Source organism: Coturnix japonica, chromosome 14, assembly GCF_054131305.1.
Source record: "Coturnix japonica strain WE chromosome 14, WE-NBRP24, whole genome shotgun sequence".
Taxonomy (NCBI): domain Eukaryota; kingdom Metazoa; phylum Chordata; class Aves; order Galliformes; family Phasianidae; genus Coturnix; species Coturnix japonica.
Window position 1 is genome coordinate 15,276,985 of NC_140676.1, and position 19,845 is coordinate 15,296,829.

General features: G+C 44.7%; 1 protein-coding gene across 1 annotated transcript; it reads left to right on the forward strand.

The window, feature by feature from the left end:
- The first annotated feature begins 21 nt into the window (after positions 1-21).
- TPM1 (tropomyosin 1) lies at positions 22-18,703 on the forward strand. Its single transcript, XM_085515817.1, is given in 10 exon segments — positions 22-282; positions 952-1,150; positions 1,153-1,385; positions 7,271-7,404; positions 8,645-8,762; positions 8,881-8,951; positions 9,763-9,838; positions 10,369-10,431; positions 10,702-10,771; positions 17,772-18,703. Coding segments are annotated over 10 exon segments (1,161 nt in total). The 5' UTR covers positions 22-168; the 3' UTR covers positions 17,855-18,703.
- Positions 18,704-19,845: the final 1,142 nt, after the last annotated feature.

Genomic DNA, 19,845 nt, shown 5'->3' on the forward strand with positions numbered 1-19,845 from the left:
GGCTCTCCCCGCCCGCCTCCCGCACTCCACCGGCGCCCGTCCCGCACTCGTCGGCCCCAGCGCTCCTCGGGGCCGCGGCTCGGATTCGTCTCGGGGCTCTCCCGCCGCTTTCCCTGCTCTGATTTCGGCTGTACTTTGCACGGGGACGCGCCCTAACCCACCGCCGCCATGGATGCCATCAAGAAAAAGATGCAGATGCTGAAACTGGACAAGGAGAATGCCTTGGACAGAGCCGAGCAAGCCGAAGCGGACAAGAAGGCAGCGGAGGAGAGGAGCAAGCAGGTCTGCACCGAGCCCGGGTGTGACTGGTGCCAGGGCACATGTCTTCCCAGGCGATCTCTTTCTCTAACCCCCTGGTTTTTTTTTTTAACGTACCTTACTGTATTCTTCCCCACCTCCCCCTCCATTGCCCGAAGAACCGATTGAACTACTGAAACTCCCCTAAAGAGTTTCATTCTGATGCCCTGTGGCTGGAGGCTCCCGGGGCCAGGCAAGAGACGTGTCCCTGCCCCATCCTACTGGGTGGGGGTCCTGGGACAGCTGCGTGGCCTCCGTGTCTTTGTCACGGGGGCATGGCTGGGGGGGACTGCCTCGAGCAGCTGTTAGCGCTGGACAGACATGCTGTGATTTGACAGACATGCTGTGATTTGACAAAGGACTTTAAGGTTTGTGCTCCCCACCCACAGCACTGTCCAGCAGACTTGTCCAGTTCTAGCTGCTCCCCTTCTTTCCAGATGTGTCCCATTTTCCTGGCCTGCTCCAAGCCACCCCCCATCCACCCCAGCACACATGGGGTTTTATTAGTTTGGGGGTCGGAGACATGGTGGTTGTGTTTCTTGGAGATCCTGGAGAAGGCCAGAGGAAAGGAGAGAGATTTAAAGATGACCTTCCCCCTTTTCAGAGCCCAGGGAGAAATGTATCTGTGCATTGTATTTCCTCTTGTGCACCTAGCTAGAGGATGACATTGTGCAATTGGAAAAGCAATTGCGCGTGACGGAGGATTCGAGGGACCAAGTGCTGGAAGAGCTGCACAAGTCTGAGGACAGCCTCCTCTCCGCAGAGGAGAATGCTGCCAAGGTATCGTGCCCTTACTGTAAGCACAGAGAATCTAACTGTCTCTCCTTCTTTCTCTCTCTCTCTCTCTGTCCGTCTGTTCTGTCTCTTCTGCACTCGCACTTCTCCCTTTGCACGGTCACATTGCCTGCTGCACCTTTTCCTGCCTGCCCTCCCCTCTCCACCACCTTCCACCCGTGTCACAGCTGGAGGACGAGCTGGTGGCTCTGCAAAAGAAGCTGAAGGGCACTGAGGATGAGCTGGACAAATACTCCGAGTCCCTTAAAGATGCACAGGAAAAGTTGGAACTGGCTGACAAAAAGGCCACAGATGTAAGTTACCCCTGTCCCACCACCCCCTTCATACAAGGAACAGGCATCTCCACTGCACAGGACAGCCAGGACTCCCACCAGGCAGCGCTCACTGGGCGTGCTTGGCTCAGGCTCCTGGCACCTCCTGGGCAGGGAGGTGGGCAACACAGCACTGCCTCCTTGCATGAGATTTGCACATTGTCCGAGACATTGATTGGGTTTCTGCTCACTCAACACGTGCTTTTTGTGTGTACTTGCTGTTGTTCCATTTGCTGTGGATTGTCAATCCAGACGATGGGAAAAATAGCTTGGGTTGGAATGGTAGTGCTGTGATAGTTGATGAGACAGAATCAGAGAGCTGACAGCAACTAGCTCTGGGAGAGGGGCAGCCGGGATGTCCTGTAGGTCCCACAGATGCAGGAGGTATAAGGGCTGCTGGTTATTTCTACAGGAGAGTTGTGGACATACATGCATTAGTTCCACTACCAGAAGCTAGTTGGGCTCATTCACTCATCCTGCAGATGAAGTCCCTTCTCCTAGGTCTTATTCCTGGAGAAAACAGGGATGATTTCACATCTCAAGGAAAAGTTCAGTCTTGCATGAGAGAAAACTGGAAGATGATACTTGCTGGGTTTGCAGTTCAGAGGACAGGGATCTTGGGAGCAGGCTGGGGGATATATATAGCTCAGCACTTTATATGGTAATAGTGCAAGAGCTCGTGTCCCTCCCAGGCCTCAGCCCACCCACCTGTCCGCCCCTGACGTGCGTCTTATTAATGTATTACACTCATGGAGCGATGCGAGTTTCCTGTTCCTGCAGATAAGGCCCGGAGCAGTGTGGCTCCTACAGTCCAGCCCAGTTCTCTCCAAATACATCTCGGGTCCGAATTACAGGACACAGTGAAACCGCAGCGCTTCCAAAGCCATGACCGACCTTTTCCTATAGCACAGCTTTCAGAATTGGCCTCAAAGCCAAAAGGAGTTGTCACAGTCAGAGCAAAGCGGAGGAAGGATACTTCTAGAAAGGGAAACATTGCTGAAGCCAACTTGGCATCAAAGACAACATGCCTTTATCTTTACTTTACTTTTAAAAAGAGCAAACCATAGAGCAAAGCAATTCAGTTGTGTAGTTTTGACAGAGACCTCAATAATAAGCGCACGTAGGGATGAGAGAGGGGTTCTGTGTGTAATGTGGATCAGATGTCTCTGTTCTGAGCGAGGCTGTGCGGAGGAGAGGCACTTCCTAGCAGGGCGCTTATTGGACTCGTTCAAAGGAACCGCATAGAGATCCAGGGGAGATATTCCTTATAAGGAAAAGTATGCAGACTATTTGGGAATCGCCGAGGATGAAGGCGAGAGCAGTGCTACCAGATTCCCTGCCTGAAAAGCACGATCCCCCCCGACCAATCCCAGCGCTGTTTCCCTTTGCTGGAGAGCAGCGTCTGGGAGCTCGTTGGGACGGTGCTCGGTGCAGCCACCCTCGGGCGGAGAGCCCGGCTTGGGAGAACGCTGTGCTTGTTGTGTGTGCGGAGTGTCAGGATGCTTTGGGGCCATGCGGGGTGTCTTGGGGCACCGCAGTGACCCGGGGTTTGCTCGACTCGTTTGGATAGTTCCGAGCCCCAGAACAAGGGCAGAGCAGGGCAGGGGGTGCCGCTGCGAGGCGGAGCGGCCTTACACGGGATGAGGGAGCAGCACGGGCTGACTCAGCGCCGGGCACGGCCTCCGGGCCCGGGTTCAGCCCCGCACCTGGCGGGGCCGCATCCCCCCTCCCCGTGCCCCGGGAACTCGCCCAGGCGGCATCGCTGTGCCCGCTCAGCCGGGGCGGTGCAGGGCTACAGCCGGGAGCGGGGCCGCCGCCAGAGGGCGCTACCGCTCCGCGCCCACCTGGCGGCCCGTCCTCTCCCCGCCGGCCCCGGCCTCGCCCGGCGCCCGCCCCACCCGGCGCGGAGCAGCGCGGTTCCCCGCCGCCTCCCAGCGCCGCTCCCCTCCCGCTCGGTGCCGCCAGCCCCGCCCCGGTGCGCGGCCGCGGCGCGGAGGACTTCCGGGGCTGGGGCGGAGGGAGGGAGGCGGCGCAGGCCGGTGTCGAGGCACGGAGCGGGTCGGAGCCGATCGGACGGCGCGGGCATGGCGGCGATGAGCTCGCTGGAGGCCGTGAGGAGGAAGATCCGCAGCTTGCAGGAGCAGGCGGACGCCGCGGAGGAGCGGGCGGGCAGGCTGCAGCGGGAGGTGGACCAGGAGCGGGCCCTGCGGGAGGAGGTAGGGCCACGGGCGGATCAGGGCCGCGGGCGGCAGATCCCCGGCACCGCGGTACCTGCGGGCACGGCTCAGCACGAGGGGCCAGGGCCGGGCTGCGGGGCAGCGGTGTGTGCAGCTCTGGGCAGGTGTAGGCAGCACAGATTGCTGTGGATGTGGGTCTGGATCTGCATGTGGATGTGGGTGTGGGTGTGGATGTAGGTGCCCGATGCAGCACAAAGCTGATAGTGCAGTTGTTTGCCTCGCCGCTGACCTTGGGCATTGGTGGCGGCTGTAGCTTTGTTTTTTCTTTCTTTAGGTAGAGTGCTCTTTGTGAGCGTATCTACAGAGTCTGCAGGAAACTCATGCCAAATAACTGATTTGTTATTCGTGTTCTGGGCAGCGAGCTTATAAAAGCAGTGTCTGGTGTTGGTGAGCATTCAGAGCTGCTTGACCAAAGGAGCACCGTGTGTGACTCCTCTCTCCTGCAGCAGTGAAGCAGACCCACAAGGAAGCGCACGTACCCTTTTTGTTGTTGTTTGAGAGGTCACATCACATCACATCATGGGGCACAGCTGGAAAGTGGGTCCCTACAGGCAGAGAACTGCTGGAGAGAGTCCAGCGTAGGGCTATGAAGGTGATGGGGGCTCGGAGCTTCTGCACTGTGGGGAAAGGCTGAGAGACCTGGGGCTGTTCAGCCCAGAGAAAAGGTTGAAGGGAGATCTGATCAGTACTTAGGAGTATCTGTTGGGTGCGAGTCAAGTGGCTGGGCTGGGCTCTTTGGTGGTACCCAGCAACAGGACAAGGCAGTGGGCAGGAACTGCAGCACAGGAAGTTCCATACGAACATAAGGAAAAACTTCTTTACTGTGAGGGTGACACTGGAACAGCCCAGAGAGGTGGGGAGTCTCCTCTGGAGATATTCAAAACCTGCCTGGATGCTTTCCTGGGCAGCCTGCTGTCGGGAGCCTGCTTTGGCGGAGGGTTGGACTGGGAGATCCACAGAGGTTCCTTCCAGCCCCTACAATTCTGTGATTTCATGATTAACTTGTAAGGGTTTCTGTCTTAAAGACTGCTGGATTTGTTTTCTAAACTACTTTCTGTGAGTGAAGAACGCCTTCAGCAACATACATAGTTCTAAACTAGGTTAGTTCCCGTGTCCCTGCCATGGGATGTGCTGGTGACACCTGGACGCAGCAGGCGCAGTGCTGGAGGGCTGACTCCCCACTTGCCTGTGAAGTTCTGACGTGAGAGCCTGGCTGTGGGGTGAGGCTTAGCATCCTAAAGGGTAGTGTCAGTCAGTTGCCTGCAGCAGGTTTATGTGGATTGTATGGAATCCTGCAGTGTGTTTGTGTGGCACAGTTTTTGTTTGGAGAGGATCAGCCCTTCAGTGAACAAATGCAGAAAAACGAATTCATGGGCACATACAGAGCTGTGCTTCTTTGCTACTGCCAGCCTTGCACTGGTATTTTTTTTACTGTCACAGCTGTATTTCTGCATGACTGAGGGAGGCTGTGAGAACATGGGGCGAGCAAGCTGAGGTGTGAACCTGACCCTTCCCTTAGTGCAGGGCTGTACGTGTACAGCATGTGACCTCCTGCTGCTCTTGGTGGGTTTTTTTTTAAATTTTATTTCTTCCTGTGCAAGGAACAGATATGCAAACAGTGCAAAAGCTGAAACTGCGGCCAAAGCATATCACAGTTCACTACTTGTGGTTGTTAAACCAGATGGGGAAAGGTTCGGGGTCTGCGAGCGGCAGCCGTTGCCTCTACTAAAAGTCTGTGGCTGTGTCTCACTGGGCTGTGACTGCATCTTTCTAATATGGTTGTCCTTCTTCGACTGTATGATTAGCTGGAAAACAGTCTTTCTTACAGCAGTAGTAATTAATGCGAAATTGTAACATACCCATGTCATCGCTCATGGTAAAAATATGTGGTGTCTGAGTGCTGTGTCAAAAACGCAGGAGGTTATATTTGCTATGGGAGTGCCCCTAATGTCACTGGGGTTCTTTCCTTCCTTGCCATATAAGGAAGAAGTCCTGCTGCACGGAAGGGTGAGTGGGGCCATATAAGGTTGGTTGGTGAAACCCACAGCACATTACTGGTGGTGGAGCAGGAAGTAAGAACTCGAACTTTAGTCACCCAGTGTTTCTAAGCGTATTCTGTGTGCTTATCGTGATGAGAAGTCTTGACATGATAATAATTAACTCGTACTATTACAGATTTCCCAAGGGTAACGTTAATGAAAGGACATAGATTTCCACCACCACCCTGGCTGCTTTGTTTCTCTAAAGGTTCAAATTCTTTCTGTTCAAAGCCTGAAAGCTGCAGGTTTGGAATGCCACTGCTTGATTACACAGCTAGGAGAAGATTTAATGTGCAGGCTGAAATGGAAGTGTAAGAAGGTTGTCTCCTCCACTCCTGGCTCAGTGTGCTCGCTCCTACTACCCATTAATGTTCAAATACATTTATTTGCTTCCCAGATGCTGGTGTTACTGCTAGCAGCTCCAGTAGCAGTGATACTGCTCTCACTGAGGTTGTTTTATAGTGCCTAAGTTGTTCTTACCGGTGTTAGGCACAACTGGTAGTAGCCAGCTGTATCTGAGTACCTCAGAAGTAGTAAAATGAGCAAATATCTGCAGTTCCTTAGACATTTTAGAAAGGAAAAGCATCCAGGTGCTACTTTTGGTGGGATAGATTTCCTTGTCTGTTGTTTTTTAATCCCTCCCCCCACTGGCAATTCAGATTTGCACATCCTCACACATAGCGAGATCATTTGCAGTCCTGATTCAAAATAGCTATTAATCTTGGAAGCATTAACTATTTAGATTAATAGTTATTTTGTGGCTTTTGTGCTTTCTTCAGAAAGAACTAACATCTAATAACAGAATGATCAGGAAAAGGCTGGTATTCTGCAACTTACAGAAATGTTGGTTTGAAAATGTTATAAGTAAAAGCTTGTAATAAGAGGCAGAGATGTGAGTGTTGTTATATAAAAGAATAAGCAAAGATGTTGTGCAGGAGAGATGGATCTGGGGGAATTCTGAGGGTGGCAGCGTGGTTGGGGATGAAATGTTTTAAGCAATTGTTGTTACCAGGACCCTTCCAAGATGTAACTTCTGCTGGTACCTTGTTAGCTGCTGAGTGTTTTGCCTATAAACAAAAGTTATGAGTGTTCAGGTGCCTAAATGCTCTTATGCTGTCCCTGTAGGAGCTGTCTCATTGCAGATGCTGATCTAAGTATGTTTTTGCACTCCTGCTTTGAGCTCATTTTATGGAACCCAAGGTAACATAAGTATTTGTGATCTAAACGTGGCAAAAGGCATAAATAATGGATTTCAGGTAATATGTAGGGGTTGTGATAGTTTCTGCTGATTTCCTAGGAAGGAAGAAAGGATGTAATTGGTTTGTGTCTGCTAATAAAATAACATATTTAGGGAACTGTGCTACAGAGAGCAGGCCTAGAAGAATTATACATAAGTTGCACATTCCTTAATCAGCTTAATAGAAAAGAAGCATCAGAAAGACATGCACATCTCTGTCTATGGACTTTTCAGTGAATGAAAACAGAAGCCATTAAAGTGCCATTCAGTAGTACTGGAAGGTACATGGGGTAATCCTCTGCAGAGGGTCATGCGTGCCTTGTTATGATCTAACTTCTGTTCTTCTGTGCTTAGGCTGAGAGTGAAGTAGCTTCCCTGAACAGACGCATCCAACTGGTTGAGGAAGAGTTGGATCGGGCTCAGGAGCGCTTGGCCACTGCCCTGCAGAAGCTGGAAGAGGCTGAGAAGGCTGCAGATGAGAGTGAAAGGTGGGTGAGGTTACTCTTGAAAGCGATTAGGTGGATTGCCTGTATGACGAAGGTGGTAATTGCTAGGGTGTGGGTTAGGGAAATAAATTAAACCGCTCCTATGTCTCTATGCATATGTAATCCACTCTGCCTTTGGACTTCAGTCACACAGTCTTCAGTCACAGCTTGTCGATATGGATGTCCAGAATGCACACATAGGTTTAAATGCTTGTCTGAGTCTCAGTTGTAAAGAGATAAGATAGAGCTGGCTGGAGCTTTTGTTATATCATACTGCTTCCTGGGAAAAACTGTTGGACCCAGTCCAGACCTCTATTTGAATGACAACTGATAGAGGTGATGTGTACTCATCCTGTCGGGTGATTCTTAATTGCACTGTGGTTGGAAAATGAACCAGCACTGGAAGAAGCTTTGGTTCTCCTGTTGTTAAGATTTGTACACAAAGGTGAATGAAGGAGAAAGATCACATAAATTCCATTAGATTTAGGCTGGAATTTCCATGTGTATTTAGGAATTCAAGATTTGTTGGATTTAAATGATGTCTTCTACTAATGCAAATAGTATTTTATATAACTTTCATAGTACTTTTTGTCGGGAAAGAATCCAAAGTATTCTGCATATCTATTTCTACCTTGCTGACGAGAATTTGGGTCAAATCTGTGTGGAAGGAAGAGGCGATTCACTGTACTTCTTACAGTGGAGGAGTTTAATTTTGCTTGTTTAGAGCACAGAGAGCTTTAGGTCACTGCTTTAGGAAGAAGGAATGTGGAAACTCATGGGAATTTGTTTTCTCATAAACACAGTATCTGTCGGTCCTGCAGGAGTTGGGGGGTGCTATATCACAGTGAATGTTAGAAAGGCAGGTGTCTTCAGTCACATTATTAGATCTTTAGAAGCAAGACCATTTATTTATCTTTCTGTTAGAACAGTTTTCCTTGAATTTAAAAGAAAAAAAGTATAGTCAAGTGGTTGAACTTCTGGGTAAAGCTGAACCTCATGAGGCAAGAGTTAAAACAAATGAACTTTTCTTTCTTTGTAAGTCATGCTGCTTTTCCTTTAAACTTCTGAGGTGTAAATACACAGGGTTAGATTGTGGGTGTGAAGAATCAAGTGCCTCTGATGTGCTTCATTCATTGTAATACATCTGCCTGAAAGTCACACTCCAGTCAGTGGTAGAACTGAGGATTAACTGGCAAGCCCTGAACCTTTTATTTACTGGGTTGGGGTTTTTTTTGTCTTTCAGAGGAATGAAGGTCATTGAAAATAGAGCCCAGAAGGATGAAGAGAAGATGGAAATCCAAGAGATCCAGCTTAAAGAAGCTAAGCACATTGCTGAAGAGGCTGACCGCAAGTATGAAGAGGTCAGTTTTGGGGCACAGGGAACGGCCTGAAGCACTTTACCCACACTTTGGGTTCTAGGGGATGGATGGTGTTGGCTGCAATAAAATGATATCCATGATTGTTTGCCTGTGCCTATAGGTGGCTCGTAAGCTTGTGATCATTGAGGGTGACCTGGAGCGGGCTGAGGAACGTGCTGAACTATCAGAAAGGTAAGTGTGCAATTGCCCCTGAGATGCCTGTGAGGTGCTACAAGACAGAAGCTGTAACAGCATGGAAACATTGGCAGTACACTGTGTGTTCAGCTCAAGGCTATGTTTGCTCTTTAATGGTTGAAGTAAATGGTCGACACCAAAGTAAATGTGTTTGTGTGTGTGCGCGTGGGTTTTGTCACTGCATGCTGTACCTGCACACTGATTTTGTGAATGGCTTTTGTGCATTTCATGTGTTCACTAACAGCCAAGTCCGACAGCTGGAAGAACAGTTAAGAATAATGGATCAAACCTTGAAAGCATTAATGGCTGCAGAGGATAAGGTACTGATACTAATAAACAGTTTTTAGGTTTAACTGCAACCCGAGTCTTTCAGCTTCCATAGCCAGTTAGCTCACTCAGTAGCAAATAAATCCTCACTATGCTCTCTACTCCCTTGCATCTTGCTTTGGTTGTTTTCTTTGGTCTCTTTTTTGTTAATTCATTTTTTACCTTTAAAACTGATCTCCTGTGCAGCCAAAAAGAAGCTGAACTGTCGTATTTGTAAAAGCTTTGTAAATATTTCTGTGTAAACCAAAGACTGTAAATAACTTACGGCTGGCCATTGTTGAAATGCTCACTTAAAATGGAATTTGGCATCACAAACAGTTGCTTTCAGTCTGTGATGGATTCAGCTGCTTTTAAGGCCGTTCTTTTGCTCTGTAGTTGTTTCATTTTTCTCTATCTTTTCCCCCTTTTTTTTTTCTTCTATTTCTTTTGCTTGACTGAATCTTCCATCCACCCCTTTCCTGCCTTCCTTCCGAAATAACAGCAAATGTGCTGAGCTTGAAGAGGAGTTGAAAACTGTGACCAACAACCTGAAGTCGCTGGAGGCTCAGGCTGAGAAGGTAGGCTAGAGACTTACATGAGAACATGTTCCTTATGCTGGCCCATGGATTGGCCTTCTGGTTTGTTTTTTTTAATATGCTGATCAGTTTTCAGCATTTCAGCAAGGCCATTCATTAGTAGAAGAGTTTGGACCTACAGTCAAATATGTATTGAGTAGTTATCAGAACCTAGCATTCCTTCTGGTTCCACGTAGGTTGGTATTATTTGAATACATCTTTTATTAAGTAGCCTATAAGAATTAAATATTATTTATAGAATGTGGCACTTATGTGCTAACATTTAATTTCTCAAAATACTATTCCTCTTCAAAAATGTAATTTTCCACTGTGTAGTGTTGGAATACAACTTCAGGGGAATTCTGCTTTTGTAATAAGTTGTGTGTGATCACAGCGGATCCACAGCGATAAGTGGAATTAATCTTGTTAGGCCCATATTACTCCCTTTTATACAGTTGATCTACTAGGAGACAGGTGTTTTTATGTTTGTAGAATACCTGGTCTAATAGCAGTGGTTTTCTTTCTAATTACAGTACTCGCAGAAAGAAGACAAATATGAAGAGGAGATTAAAGTTCTAACTGACAAACTGAAGGAGGTAAAATTAGAGCTGTTATGTACAACAGATCTTCCAGTACAGTGTTGATTCTTTTAATATAAACAGTACTTGAATTCTTTAAGAATGAATATGTCTCTTTGGGGACAGTTAATTATTGGATATCTCATAAAAAGGAGCATCACCTTATTGTTCTATTTTAAATCTACGTCTTTTCATCGTTCTTTTTTTCCTCCTTTGAATTATTGCTCCTCTATTTGTAAGTAGTATGTGTGTATTTCCTACAATTGTTTGTGTTGATCTTAACTTCAGGCTGAGACCCGTGCTGAATTTGCTGAGAGGTCAGTAACCAAGCTGGAGAAGAGCATTGATGATCTAGAAGGTATGGATCTTTGTTTCCTGCACTTACTAAAGAGATACAGGTCTTTATTCTCATGGTTTTATTCACTACCCAACACCTACTCACCTAAATTGTCCAGATCACATAAATGGGTCTACTTAAAAAGTAAAAAAGGTAAAATGATTTCCCATTCAAATACATTGATAATTTATGTGTTTCTAGTGAAATGTTTTGCTCTCGCCTGTTCCTTTTTCTTTGATGTTCTCAAGACTTTTCACTTCTTTTGCTTTACATGCTTCAGCTTGGAACTATATAAATATATAGGGTAAATTATGAGATAAATAGTATCATGATACTAAAAAGCTGATAAAGAGCTCTGTTAGTTTTCTAATAGTTAAGAATGTAGCAAGCTGAATTAATTTATGTTCTGATAAGGGCAGGACAGAACAACAGTGACTGGTTTTTAGTAGAGCTAATGGATTGCATACAGATTGAGGAGGACACCTTATTTACGTTCATGGCGTTTGTTTTAAGGTTTTGATAAGTCTTTCAGAACTGCAGCTGAATGCACTTTCTCCTTCCAGGGTAAATAATTGAGCAGTTTGGTAGTCAAAGTTTGTATGGAGCTTCCTACTTCAGTGTGCTCTATCAAGTCTAGGATTTTATGCAGTTTGATTACTTGGCATGGCAGACTTACATGTAAGGAGTATGAAGTATAGCTAGGTAACACATGGAAAATGTGTGGTCACTGTTTCGGGAAGCAGAGAAGAAAGCTAAATACTTTAAAGAGTTAGCATCTCCTAGAGCCCTGTTTTCAGCTCTCCTATCCATGGTACGGGTTTTTGCTGTTCCCATGTACCTTTCTTATGAGCACTGAAACAAATTTCCAGGACAAGGAGGCAGATTTTTGCTTCCCTCCTATGCTTTGTTGTATCCAGATCACAGCTTGTCCCACCGGCAGTGCAGTTAATGAACAGAAAACTATTTGCTCTTGTTTTTTATTCTTCCTTAATTTTGTATTTTGATGCTGTTTTTTCATTGTTGTCATGTCTGCCTCAACACTTCTTTCTGTGCATTCCTACCCTTTCCTGCTGCTTTTGGATGGTATCCCACACCACTGCCTTCTCATTCCATCCCATGACCGCACTCCCATTTCCTTGTGCACCTCTGCCTTCCCTTGGGGACCGTTAGATGAGCTTTATGCTCAGAAACTGAAGTACAAAGCCATCAGTGAGGAGCTGGACCATGCTCTCAACGATATGACTTCCATGTAAATGTCTTTACAGCTTGTGCCTGTGCCTGCTTCCCTGCCCTCATTGATTGTGTGGTTCTGGCTTTGTGAAATTATACTCCCTTGTAGTGGGAGATGCATTACTGTAGTGAGGTTAGATGTACAAAATACCATGAACCATTTATTTACCGTGGCAGAGCGTGGGTGTGTGTCGTGCCAAGCCTGGTAAATACTCATGGTGATTTTGTAAGCTAATCCATGAGCTCATGTGTGTTTTATCAGTGTGCATCAGCGATCCTTATATCCTGTGGTTGCCATTTGTTTGTAGCTCTGCATTTATCCTTCTAGTTGACCTCTGTTCAAGTATTTTTTTATCATCACTTTGAATTTGCTAGAAATTACTATCTCAACACATGCCGCATTCAGAGGGTGTTCTTCTGCCTTCAGTTTTATTCTGGCAGAGCTCTTACATAAGTTTTAGAAGGACTTAGAATTAGCTCTGTTCATAATTGTAGATTGCATTTGTCTTAAATTTCCTGAACTGCTTGAATTGAATTCCACTACAATTGAATTTTCAACTGCTACCACTAAATTACAAAGTGTGGAAGGTAAAGACACTTTGTGATTTAGAGGCAGAAAGGTGACAACTGAAGTTCTGGTTGTTCGTATGTATCTTGTGGAGGGCAACAGTAATGAATTTAAATGCCAGAAGTGTGATAATGTCAGCTTCAGCTAGTAGGGACAGCACATTGGGGGTGGGGGAAAAAAACAGAAAGCAATCATTAGTTAGGAGTGTGAGTAATCCTTGTGGTGTCTGATATGTACCATCTTTTCCTGCATTGACATAAAACTGAACAGAGGTCAGCTATGCTAAATCCTCCTTCCCATGCTCACCCCTTTCATTTGCACTATACACTTGGCGTGGGGAGGAAGAGATTTTGCTTTCTCAAGTGCCTGTGAGGTGTGACGTTCAGTTCCAGCATTTCTTTTGAAGGCTGGTGCTTTCAGCAGGACTGCAGCTTGGCTCAGAGCTAAATGTGTTTTGCATGCATCCATATTTTAACTGTTTCCCTCTTTTTTTCCTTTCTAATCCCTACATTTCTTCATTACCCCCCTCCCACTCTTTTTATGTACCAGCACATCTGCATTTGCTCAATAGCTTTTTGAACAAAGGGTGGTTTTTTCCCTCCTTTGTAACAGAGGTTACAACTTGTTTTTGTTGGTTTTGTTGTGTATTTTTTTTTCATTTGGGATATTTGCAGATGGAAAACAGGCTTTCAAATGTAGCCCTCTGGTACATGAGGAAATTGCTATCGCATTCCAATCCCAGCATGGTGTGGCATTTCACTAGCAGTCATCCCGGCATGCTGGATTTTGCTGTGCTGTTATTGCTTCTTTTGGACTTCTTAGTGCACTTTTTTTTATGTCCTACCTTATCTCACTTTTTCTTTTTGTGCAGATAATTTTCTTTGCTTCACTTCTCCAAAGACATCTTCATCGGGTTGGATAAAACATCTTTCCAAGCTTTTGGATGTTTCATGGCTCCCTGTCCTGTCTTCTAGCTTACTTGGCTCTATCTTTCTGGCACCTGTTTCAGAACATGCTCTTTGTGCTCTATTGTACAGAAACTCTACATCTCTAAATGTAAAATAAACATCCCAGCTGTATTCCTTTGGCTATCCCCTTGCCTTTAATTTATTCAAATAGCTATTTTAGTTATTAATAAAAAAATAAAATGTTGTGTGGGGTTTTTTTTGCCATCAGAGATTTTGTTTTTGTTAATGTTTTGCTTTTTTTTAGTTCCCCCCCCCCCCCAAACGCTTTTGCCTTAATGTTAAAAGTGCAAAGGCAGCGGTAGCTGTCTGTGGGCTGAGAATACCCGTTCTTGGTATTTGGGGTTAATGCTGACCCGTTGTGCTCTCTCTTTCTCAAACTATGATGCAGTTAAAATGACAAATATAGTGGGAATTTTCTCAGTTGTTATTGTTGGGCCAGCATCTGCAGAGGCACTGCTGCCTTGGGGTCACTTGGTCGTGGGATCTTGCCTGAGAGAGCACTTGAACCCTTGACTTTTCTCTTTACATTTTCTCCTCGCTTGATGTTTCAGACTTTCTGCTTTCATGTAAATGTATTTGTTCATCAGGTTAAACTTAAGACTTAAAGGGACAGTATAAAAACTTCAATATGTTTTGCAGAAAGAAGCGTTTCCCTCTTCCACCCCTCGATTCCTCTGCAAAGATTTTGTTTGCTTGCTTTTTTTTTCTCCTCATGCTTCTCCTGAGTGGCAGGATGTGATCTAAGGTTGAGCAGGGACACTTCTGTAGCTTTCCATTCTTGTGCTTAGCTTAGATTTCTGAGCTTAGACTTCTCATGTATGAAAAATGTTTCAGAATTGGAATAGGAAACTTTTTGTGATTAATGTAATAATTAGGCAGATCTGCTGTGGTGTCAAACACTGATTCCAGATTTGGAAGCTCAGACATTTGATCACCCATCATTTATCAGCTCAGCCAGTGTATGTTACACTACAGCAAGCCCAGCCTCTTGTTCTCCAGTTTGTTTTATTGTGTCCGTAGTGGTTTTTTCCTCAACTTTTTTCTTAAGAAATAAGGAAATAAAATCCAGGGTAGAAGCCTAGTAATAATTAAAAAGGTGGAAATCTCATGATTGTTCTTAATACTTAACTCTTCCCACCAAACATACACAGTCAGCTGTCTTCACTGTAGGAGTGATGGATTGCTGGACAGAGAATTAGAAACAGGCAATCCAGTGCATTTATCCAGATAGCTGCACACACGATTCATAGCTGGCCCATCTACACTGATGTTGACTGTTCTGGTTCTTCAGTGTAGCGTATTTCAGTACCCTGTCAGCATTGGACATGGCCTGTGCATTGCTTCATACATCCAGCGAGGTCTGGCTGTGTGTAGCAAGTAGTGTGTGTGAGTGTTTTTGACACAAGTGCAGGGCTGGCTCTGACACTTTGTTTGCCTGGCCTGCATGGTATACAGGGGTAGTTCTGCTGAGGCTGAGCTGCAGGGGATCTGTGCCAGTTGTCAAACACCCCACTCTGCCTGAGGTGGCTCCTTGCAGAGGCCTTTGTCTCTTCCTCCAAGTAAGGTAGTTGTGACCTGGCCACAGCTGTGTGAGTAGTTAAGAGCTTACAGTACACTCACAAAACGCTTTCCACACTTGACCTGAGATTTTTAGTCTCATTTTGGATGTTGAGAAATACTGGAAGACTGGAATACATCAAGAGAGTGATTCTCTTGATGAAGGTAAGCATCAAATTCTTGATTGAAATTCTGTTGTCGTGTTTAAATAACAACTAAATACGTTGTGCCAAGCAAAATGGAGTTTAAGTTATTTATGAGGTCTCTGTTTTTTTTTTCATGTATGTCTTAGTGTCTAATGTTATCCTCATAAGAGAGACAGAAATTCAGGTGTTGCTGGTCCAAGCATAGTCATATGAACTGTGCCCTGCTCCCATTGAGCTGGCTGTGGGAAGAAGTGAGTTGTTGTCACTCGGTGCAGGCAGGCTCTGCAGAGCAGCTCACTGTGCACACTGTGCTGTAGCTGTGAGCTGCTTTGACCAGACGCTGTGGGGAAGAGGATTTCTGTGAAAGCTGCTAGGAAGCTTGTGGGAAAGAACCACTCATTTCCTGTAGCAGAATAATCTGGGATCAAGAAGTTAGAAGTGCAGACTCAATCTAAACTGTGGAGACCAACACAGACAATTTGAGGAAAAATAGTCAAAACCTTTCAAAGTTTGCTTTCATTCTGCAGAATGCTGACTGAAATTCACTGTCACAACATTATGATGGGTGTTCTTTCTGTCCATAAAAGTGAACCATCCTGTTCATTTTCACCGAGTGTTTTGGAGTTGATTTTTTTAATGAGGTACCACTTGACAGTCTGAGGATACTGAAGTTTGTTTATACCAATAAAAACCGTATATTTCGCTACTAGAAGTAACGTTTCAGTTGTTAAATTCCATGGTAGAAGTATAATGAGAATGAAACCCAAGGGCAGTTTGTGCTATCAGCATCTCTCCTGCCATTAGTTAGATTGGTTTGGACACAGTTGCTTTCTGCCAGCTGTCAGATGAGGTTCCACCACATCTTGAATTATTCACAAAGAAAATTGGCACTCATAAAACCAATCTGCCATGCATTGTTTGTAGAGATTAAAGGAGGACGTGGCTCTTCTAGGAATGTAGCCATAGCTCTTCTACTCGCATTTGCTTGTTGCACAGCTGTTCTCTATAGAGAAGAGGTAGCCAGTCCATTGCTGGCTGCAATAGCCGTTCCTTGGAGTGGCTATTTAATTACTAGGATTCTAGAAACAAAGGTAAAATGTTTCTGTTACTGATCTGTCTGTGGTGTGACCAGTTTCTTTATTAACTTATCTGTTTTCTCTGTCTAATCTGTCTTCATTCTGCCTCTTTTTTTCCTTCTAACCTGCTTGCTGCCTGTACAGACCAACTCTACCAGCAACTTGAGCAAAACAGTCGCCTAACTAATGAACTAAAGCTGGCATTGAATGAGGATTAAACTGTAGTGTGACTATGTTGTTAACTTATTTTAAAACTGCTTCTTCCAAAAGTTCCTCGAGAATGAATCAGTAAAAGTAGAAATGAGCAAGAAACATAGAAACTGACTTTTCAGGCCATTGATTATGTGGTATATTAATGGATTAAATTCTGATTTTGTTTTGGAAAAGTACTCTGTTCCTTCTGATGAGGCTTTTGTTTATCTGTACGCACACCTACATTAGAGGAGCAGTTTGCTCTTAATTTGACTGTGCAGTAATAACTTCCAGTAAACACTCAGAGGACTTAACGAGCAGTATTCAAAAAATGAGAGCCTTTCTTGTGCAGAGACCCACCTTTTTGATGGTGTCAGATTTGTCCCTGAGGGGTTTACTGGAAAGGAGGGGAGAGGAGAGTGTTCAGGATTCCTATTCCAAAAGCAACACAAAGTTTGCTCACAGCTGTTTTGCTATCTGGACACTTCACTGCGCTGATTTTGGATAACTATGGATTGGGCAAAACCAAAAGCCATTGACCAAAAGAATAAACAAACAAAACAAAAAAACAATAAAACATGCTAGGAATGGGAGCTCCACCTGAAAATACCTGGTCAGTTGTTTAAAGGTATGCTTGCATTAGTGTGAAGTCACTGTTACTGGAATCTGGTAGGATGCAGTTCTACAGCATTGTGCTTTATTATTGTACCATGTAAGTGTGTTGAACGATAGTCCTATAAGAATGTGCATGCAACATAAAGCTACTAACTTCTTTTATTTTTTTAAGCCATAGAAGAAATACATTATTAAAAATGACTTGACTGAAGGGAGATTGGTTTTAATTTCTTGTTTGTTCTTTGGAAGTTCTGAATTACACTGAACTTAAAGTATGGATCTCCAAAGAAACTAATTATTTTCTTCTTGCCCTGCTTAAAAACAAAGCAAAAACCTAAAAGCAAACAAACAAAATCCCGCCTCCGTTCCCTGACCTGCATTCTTGCATCAAAGAGCTTCCAGAACATACAAGAATCTCATCTGTTCGCAGTGCATTTTCTTAGCAGATGCACCTGCAAACAGTTCTAAAGTTGTATTGCCTGCTGTTTGTTGTCTTAATTTGAAATTCTTTCTAGACGTATTCTCTGAGGGTATCAGTATTTATGATCATGCATATTTCTCACCTTCCGAGCCTTTAATTAGAAATGATCACTGCATGCCTTCATGTTCTGAGAATCGGTGCCTCTGAAGAACTGCTATTCATGTTTTGATTTTCTGATCCCACAACAGAGAAAGTGGCGCATGCCAAAGAAGAAAACCTTAATATGCATCAGATGCTGGATCAAACTTTACTGGAGTTAAACAACATGTGAAAACCTTCTTAGCAGCAACCACATTGTTATTATTTTTACACCTGCTTGCCGTGAAGCCCCATAAACATGTCTTTATTTTAGTTTCACCACAGTCACAACAACATCAGCTAAATTATCAGGCAGGGGTCAGGGAAGTACCAAAAAGGGCAAGCTGTATGCGGGTTAAGCTATTTCATTATGGTTTAAATGTGCCATTTCCCAACAAAATGTTACCTACACTTTGTAGAGAGTTCAGAGATTGGAATGCTTAGTCTTTGGAAGAATCCTGGCTCTGTCAGGTAGCGTCCCACCTCAAGTGCCAACCACAGTTTTGAACAAGCATGATACATCCTCAAAAAAGATCCAGCATAAAGGGTGCTATTTGGATCCAAAAGCTCTGTAGGGGCTTTTATTTGATACCCGATGAGTCAGGACTTGTTGAGCACAGTAATTTATTTTTATCAGCATTTTACTGATCTGTGAGGATTTGGACTTTGTGCCTTCGATTTCAATAGAACGAAGGCTGTGTGGTCAACACAGTAAAACAAAGGCTTATGAAGGTTTTAAATTGTAAACTTGCAACTCGTTACATAAGTGTAGGTCAACATTTCCGCTTGAGTATTCCTTCAATTGTATTTTTCATGTTCAAATGAAAGATTCAATAAATTCAGGAGAAAACACAAATTTGGAAGAGATTGTTTAAAATGTATTTTATTTGTGTGGAGCTTGGGGAGGGGGTGGAACTTACAAATCGATATTCGCCTCACTTTATTTTTCACACTTTCTTTTGAGCAGTTTTAAAAGTATACCTGTATGTAAACATTGTATAATGATATGGAATAAAATGCACATTTTAGGACATTTTTTAAATCGTACTCTCCTGTGATTTTTCATCATCCTAATGTCTGTATTGCTGTGTAAAACATATATATTGGCACTGTCTCACTGGGTACATCGTTACACATTGGTTTTCAGTTTCCCCTTTGCTTTTAAGCTAGCATATAAGAAAAGCAATGAAATGCAGTGGTTTGGACTTAGGTGGATCTGCAGCTGCTTAGGGGGGCCATACTGTGAGAATCTATCCCCCCCCCCCCATCACTTGATTGTGTTTCCAGATGGATGCAGGCAGCGACCATCACTCAAGGGAAGACAGACATTAAAGTAAAATGTAAAAGCAGTAAAAGCACTGCATATCTTTCATAATAATTTTCACCCCTTCTTTTTCTTTAGTACATCACTGAAAGCTGATGCTGTACATCCTTCTAGCAGAAAGGAGCTTGGTAGGAGACAGTTATAGATAGCCCTCCAGATCATCAGAGGATCTCCTTAGCAAGCAACTGAAATCAAGTGGCTCAGCAGCTTGTGTAGCAGTGAAAGGGTAAAGTCGTACACGGTGGGGTCAGTTTAAAGGGGAGTCGTAGGGTGGTGGGTTTTGGTGGGATGGAGGAAGGGTTGTTTTGTTATGTTTTTTTATTTTGGAATGAAAGGCAGAAGTTTGCAGCATTGCAGGCCTTCATTGGCTGCTGTGAAGACAACCTGAGTGGAAAGGAGATGTGTGGCTTCACATTCCCATGTAAGTAAGTGCCTTTGGGAGGCAAAATAAGTGTTAAAAGGCTCTGGTAGTGCCTTAAGCTTCTGTTGGAGCCTGACAGTCTAAATCTCCAAATAACAGATTTGCAGTGGTAAGTTATACTAATCTCATTCTTGTTTCTTAGCACAAGGATAAAATGATGGATAATTGGGCTCTGAGCACTCAAGCTCCCAGCTTTGAGTGGCATTGCTGGAGTCAGTAGGGCTGTTTGCAGCAGCAAATGCTATGCAAAGTAGGTGGTAGTTTGCAGGGCTGGGCCTGAGGCTGTGCTGGGAGCTGATCAGAGGAGTTCCTGGCTCCTGGCTATGAGTCTTGTATGATTAAATGTGCTGCCTGCTCCACTGAATAGTGTTTATGATCCAGGATCCGTGCTCAGGTCCTACATGATGTGCCTGAGTGAGGTCAGACCGTTTGTTCACTG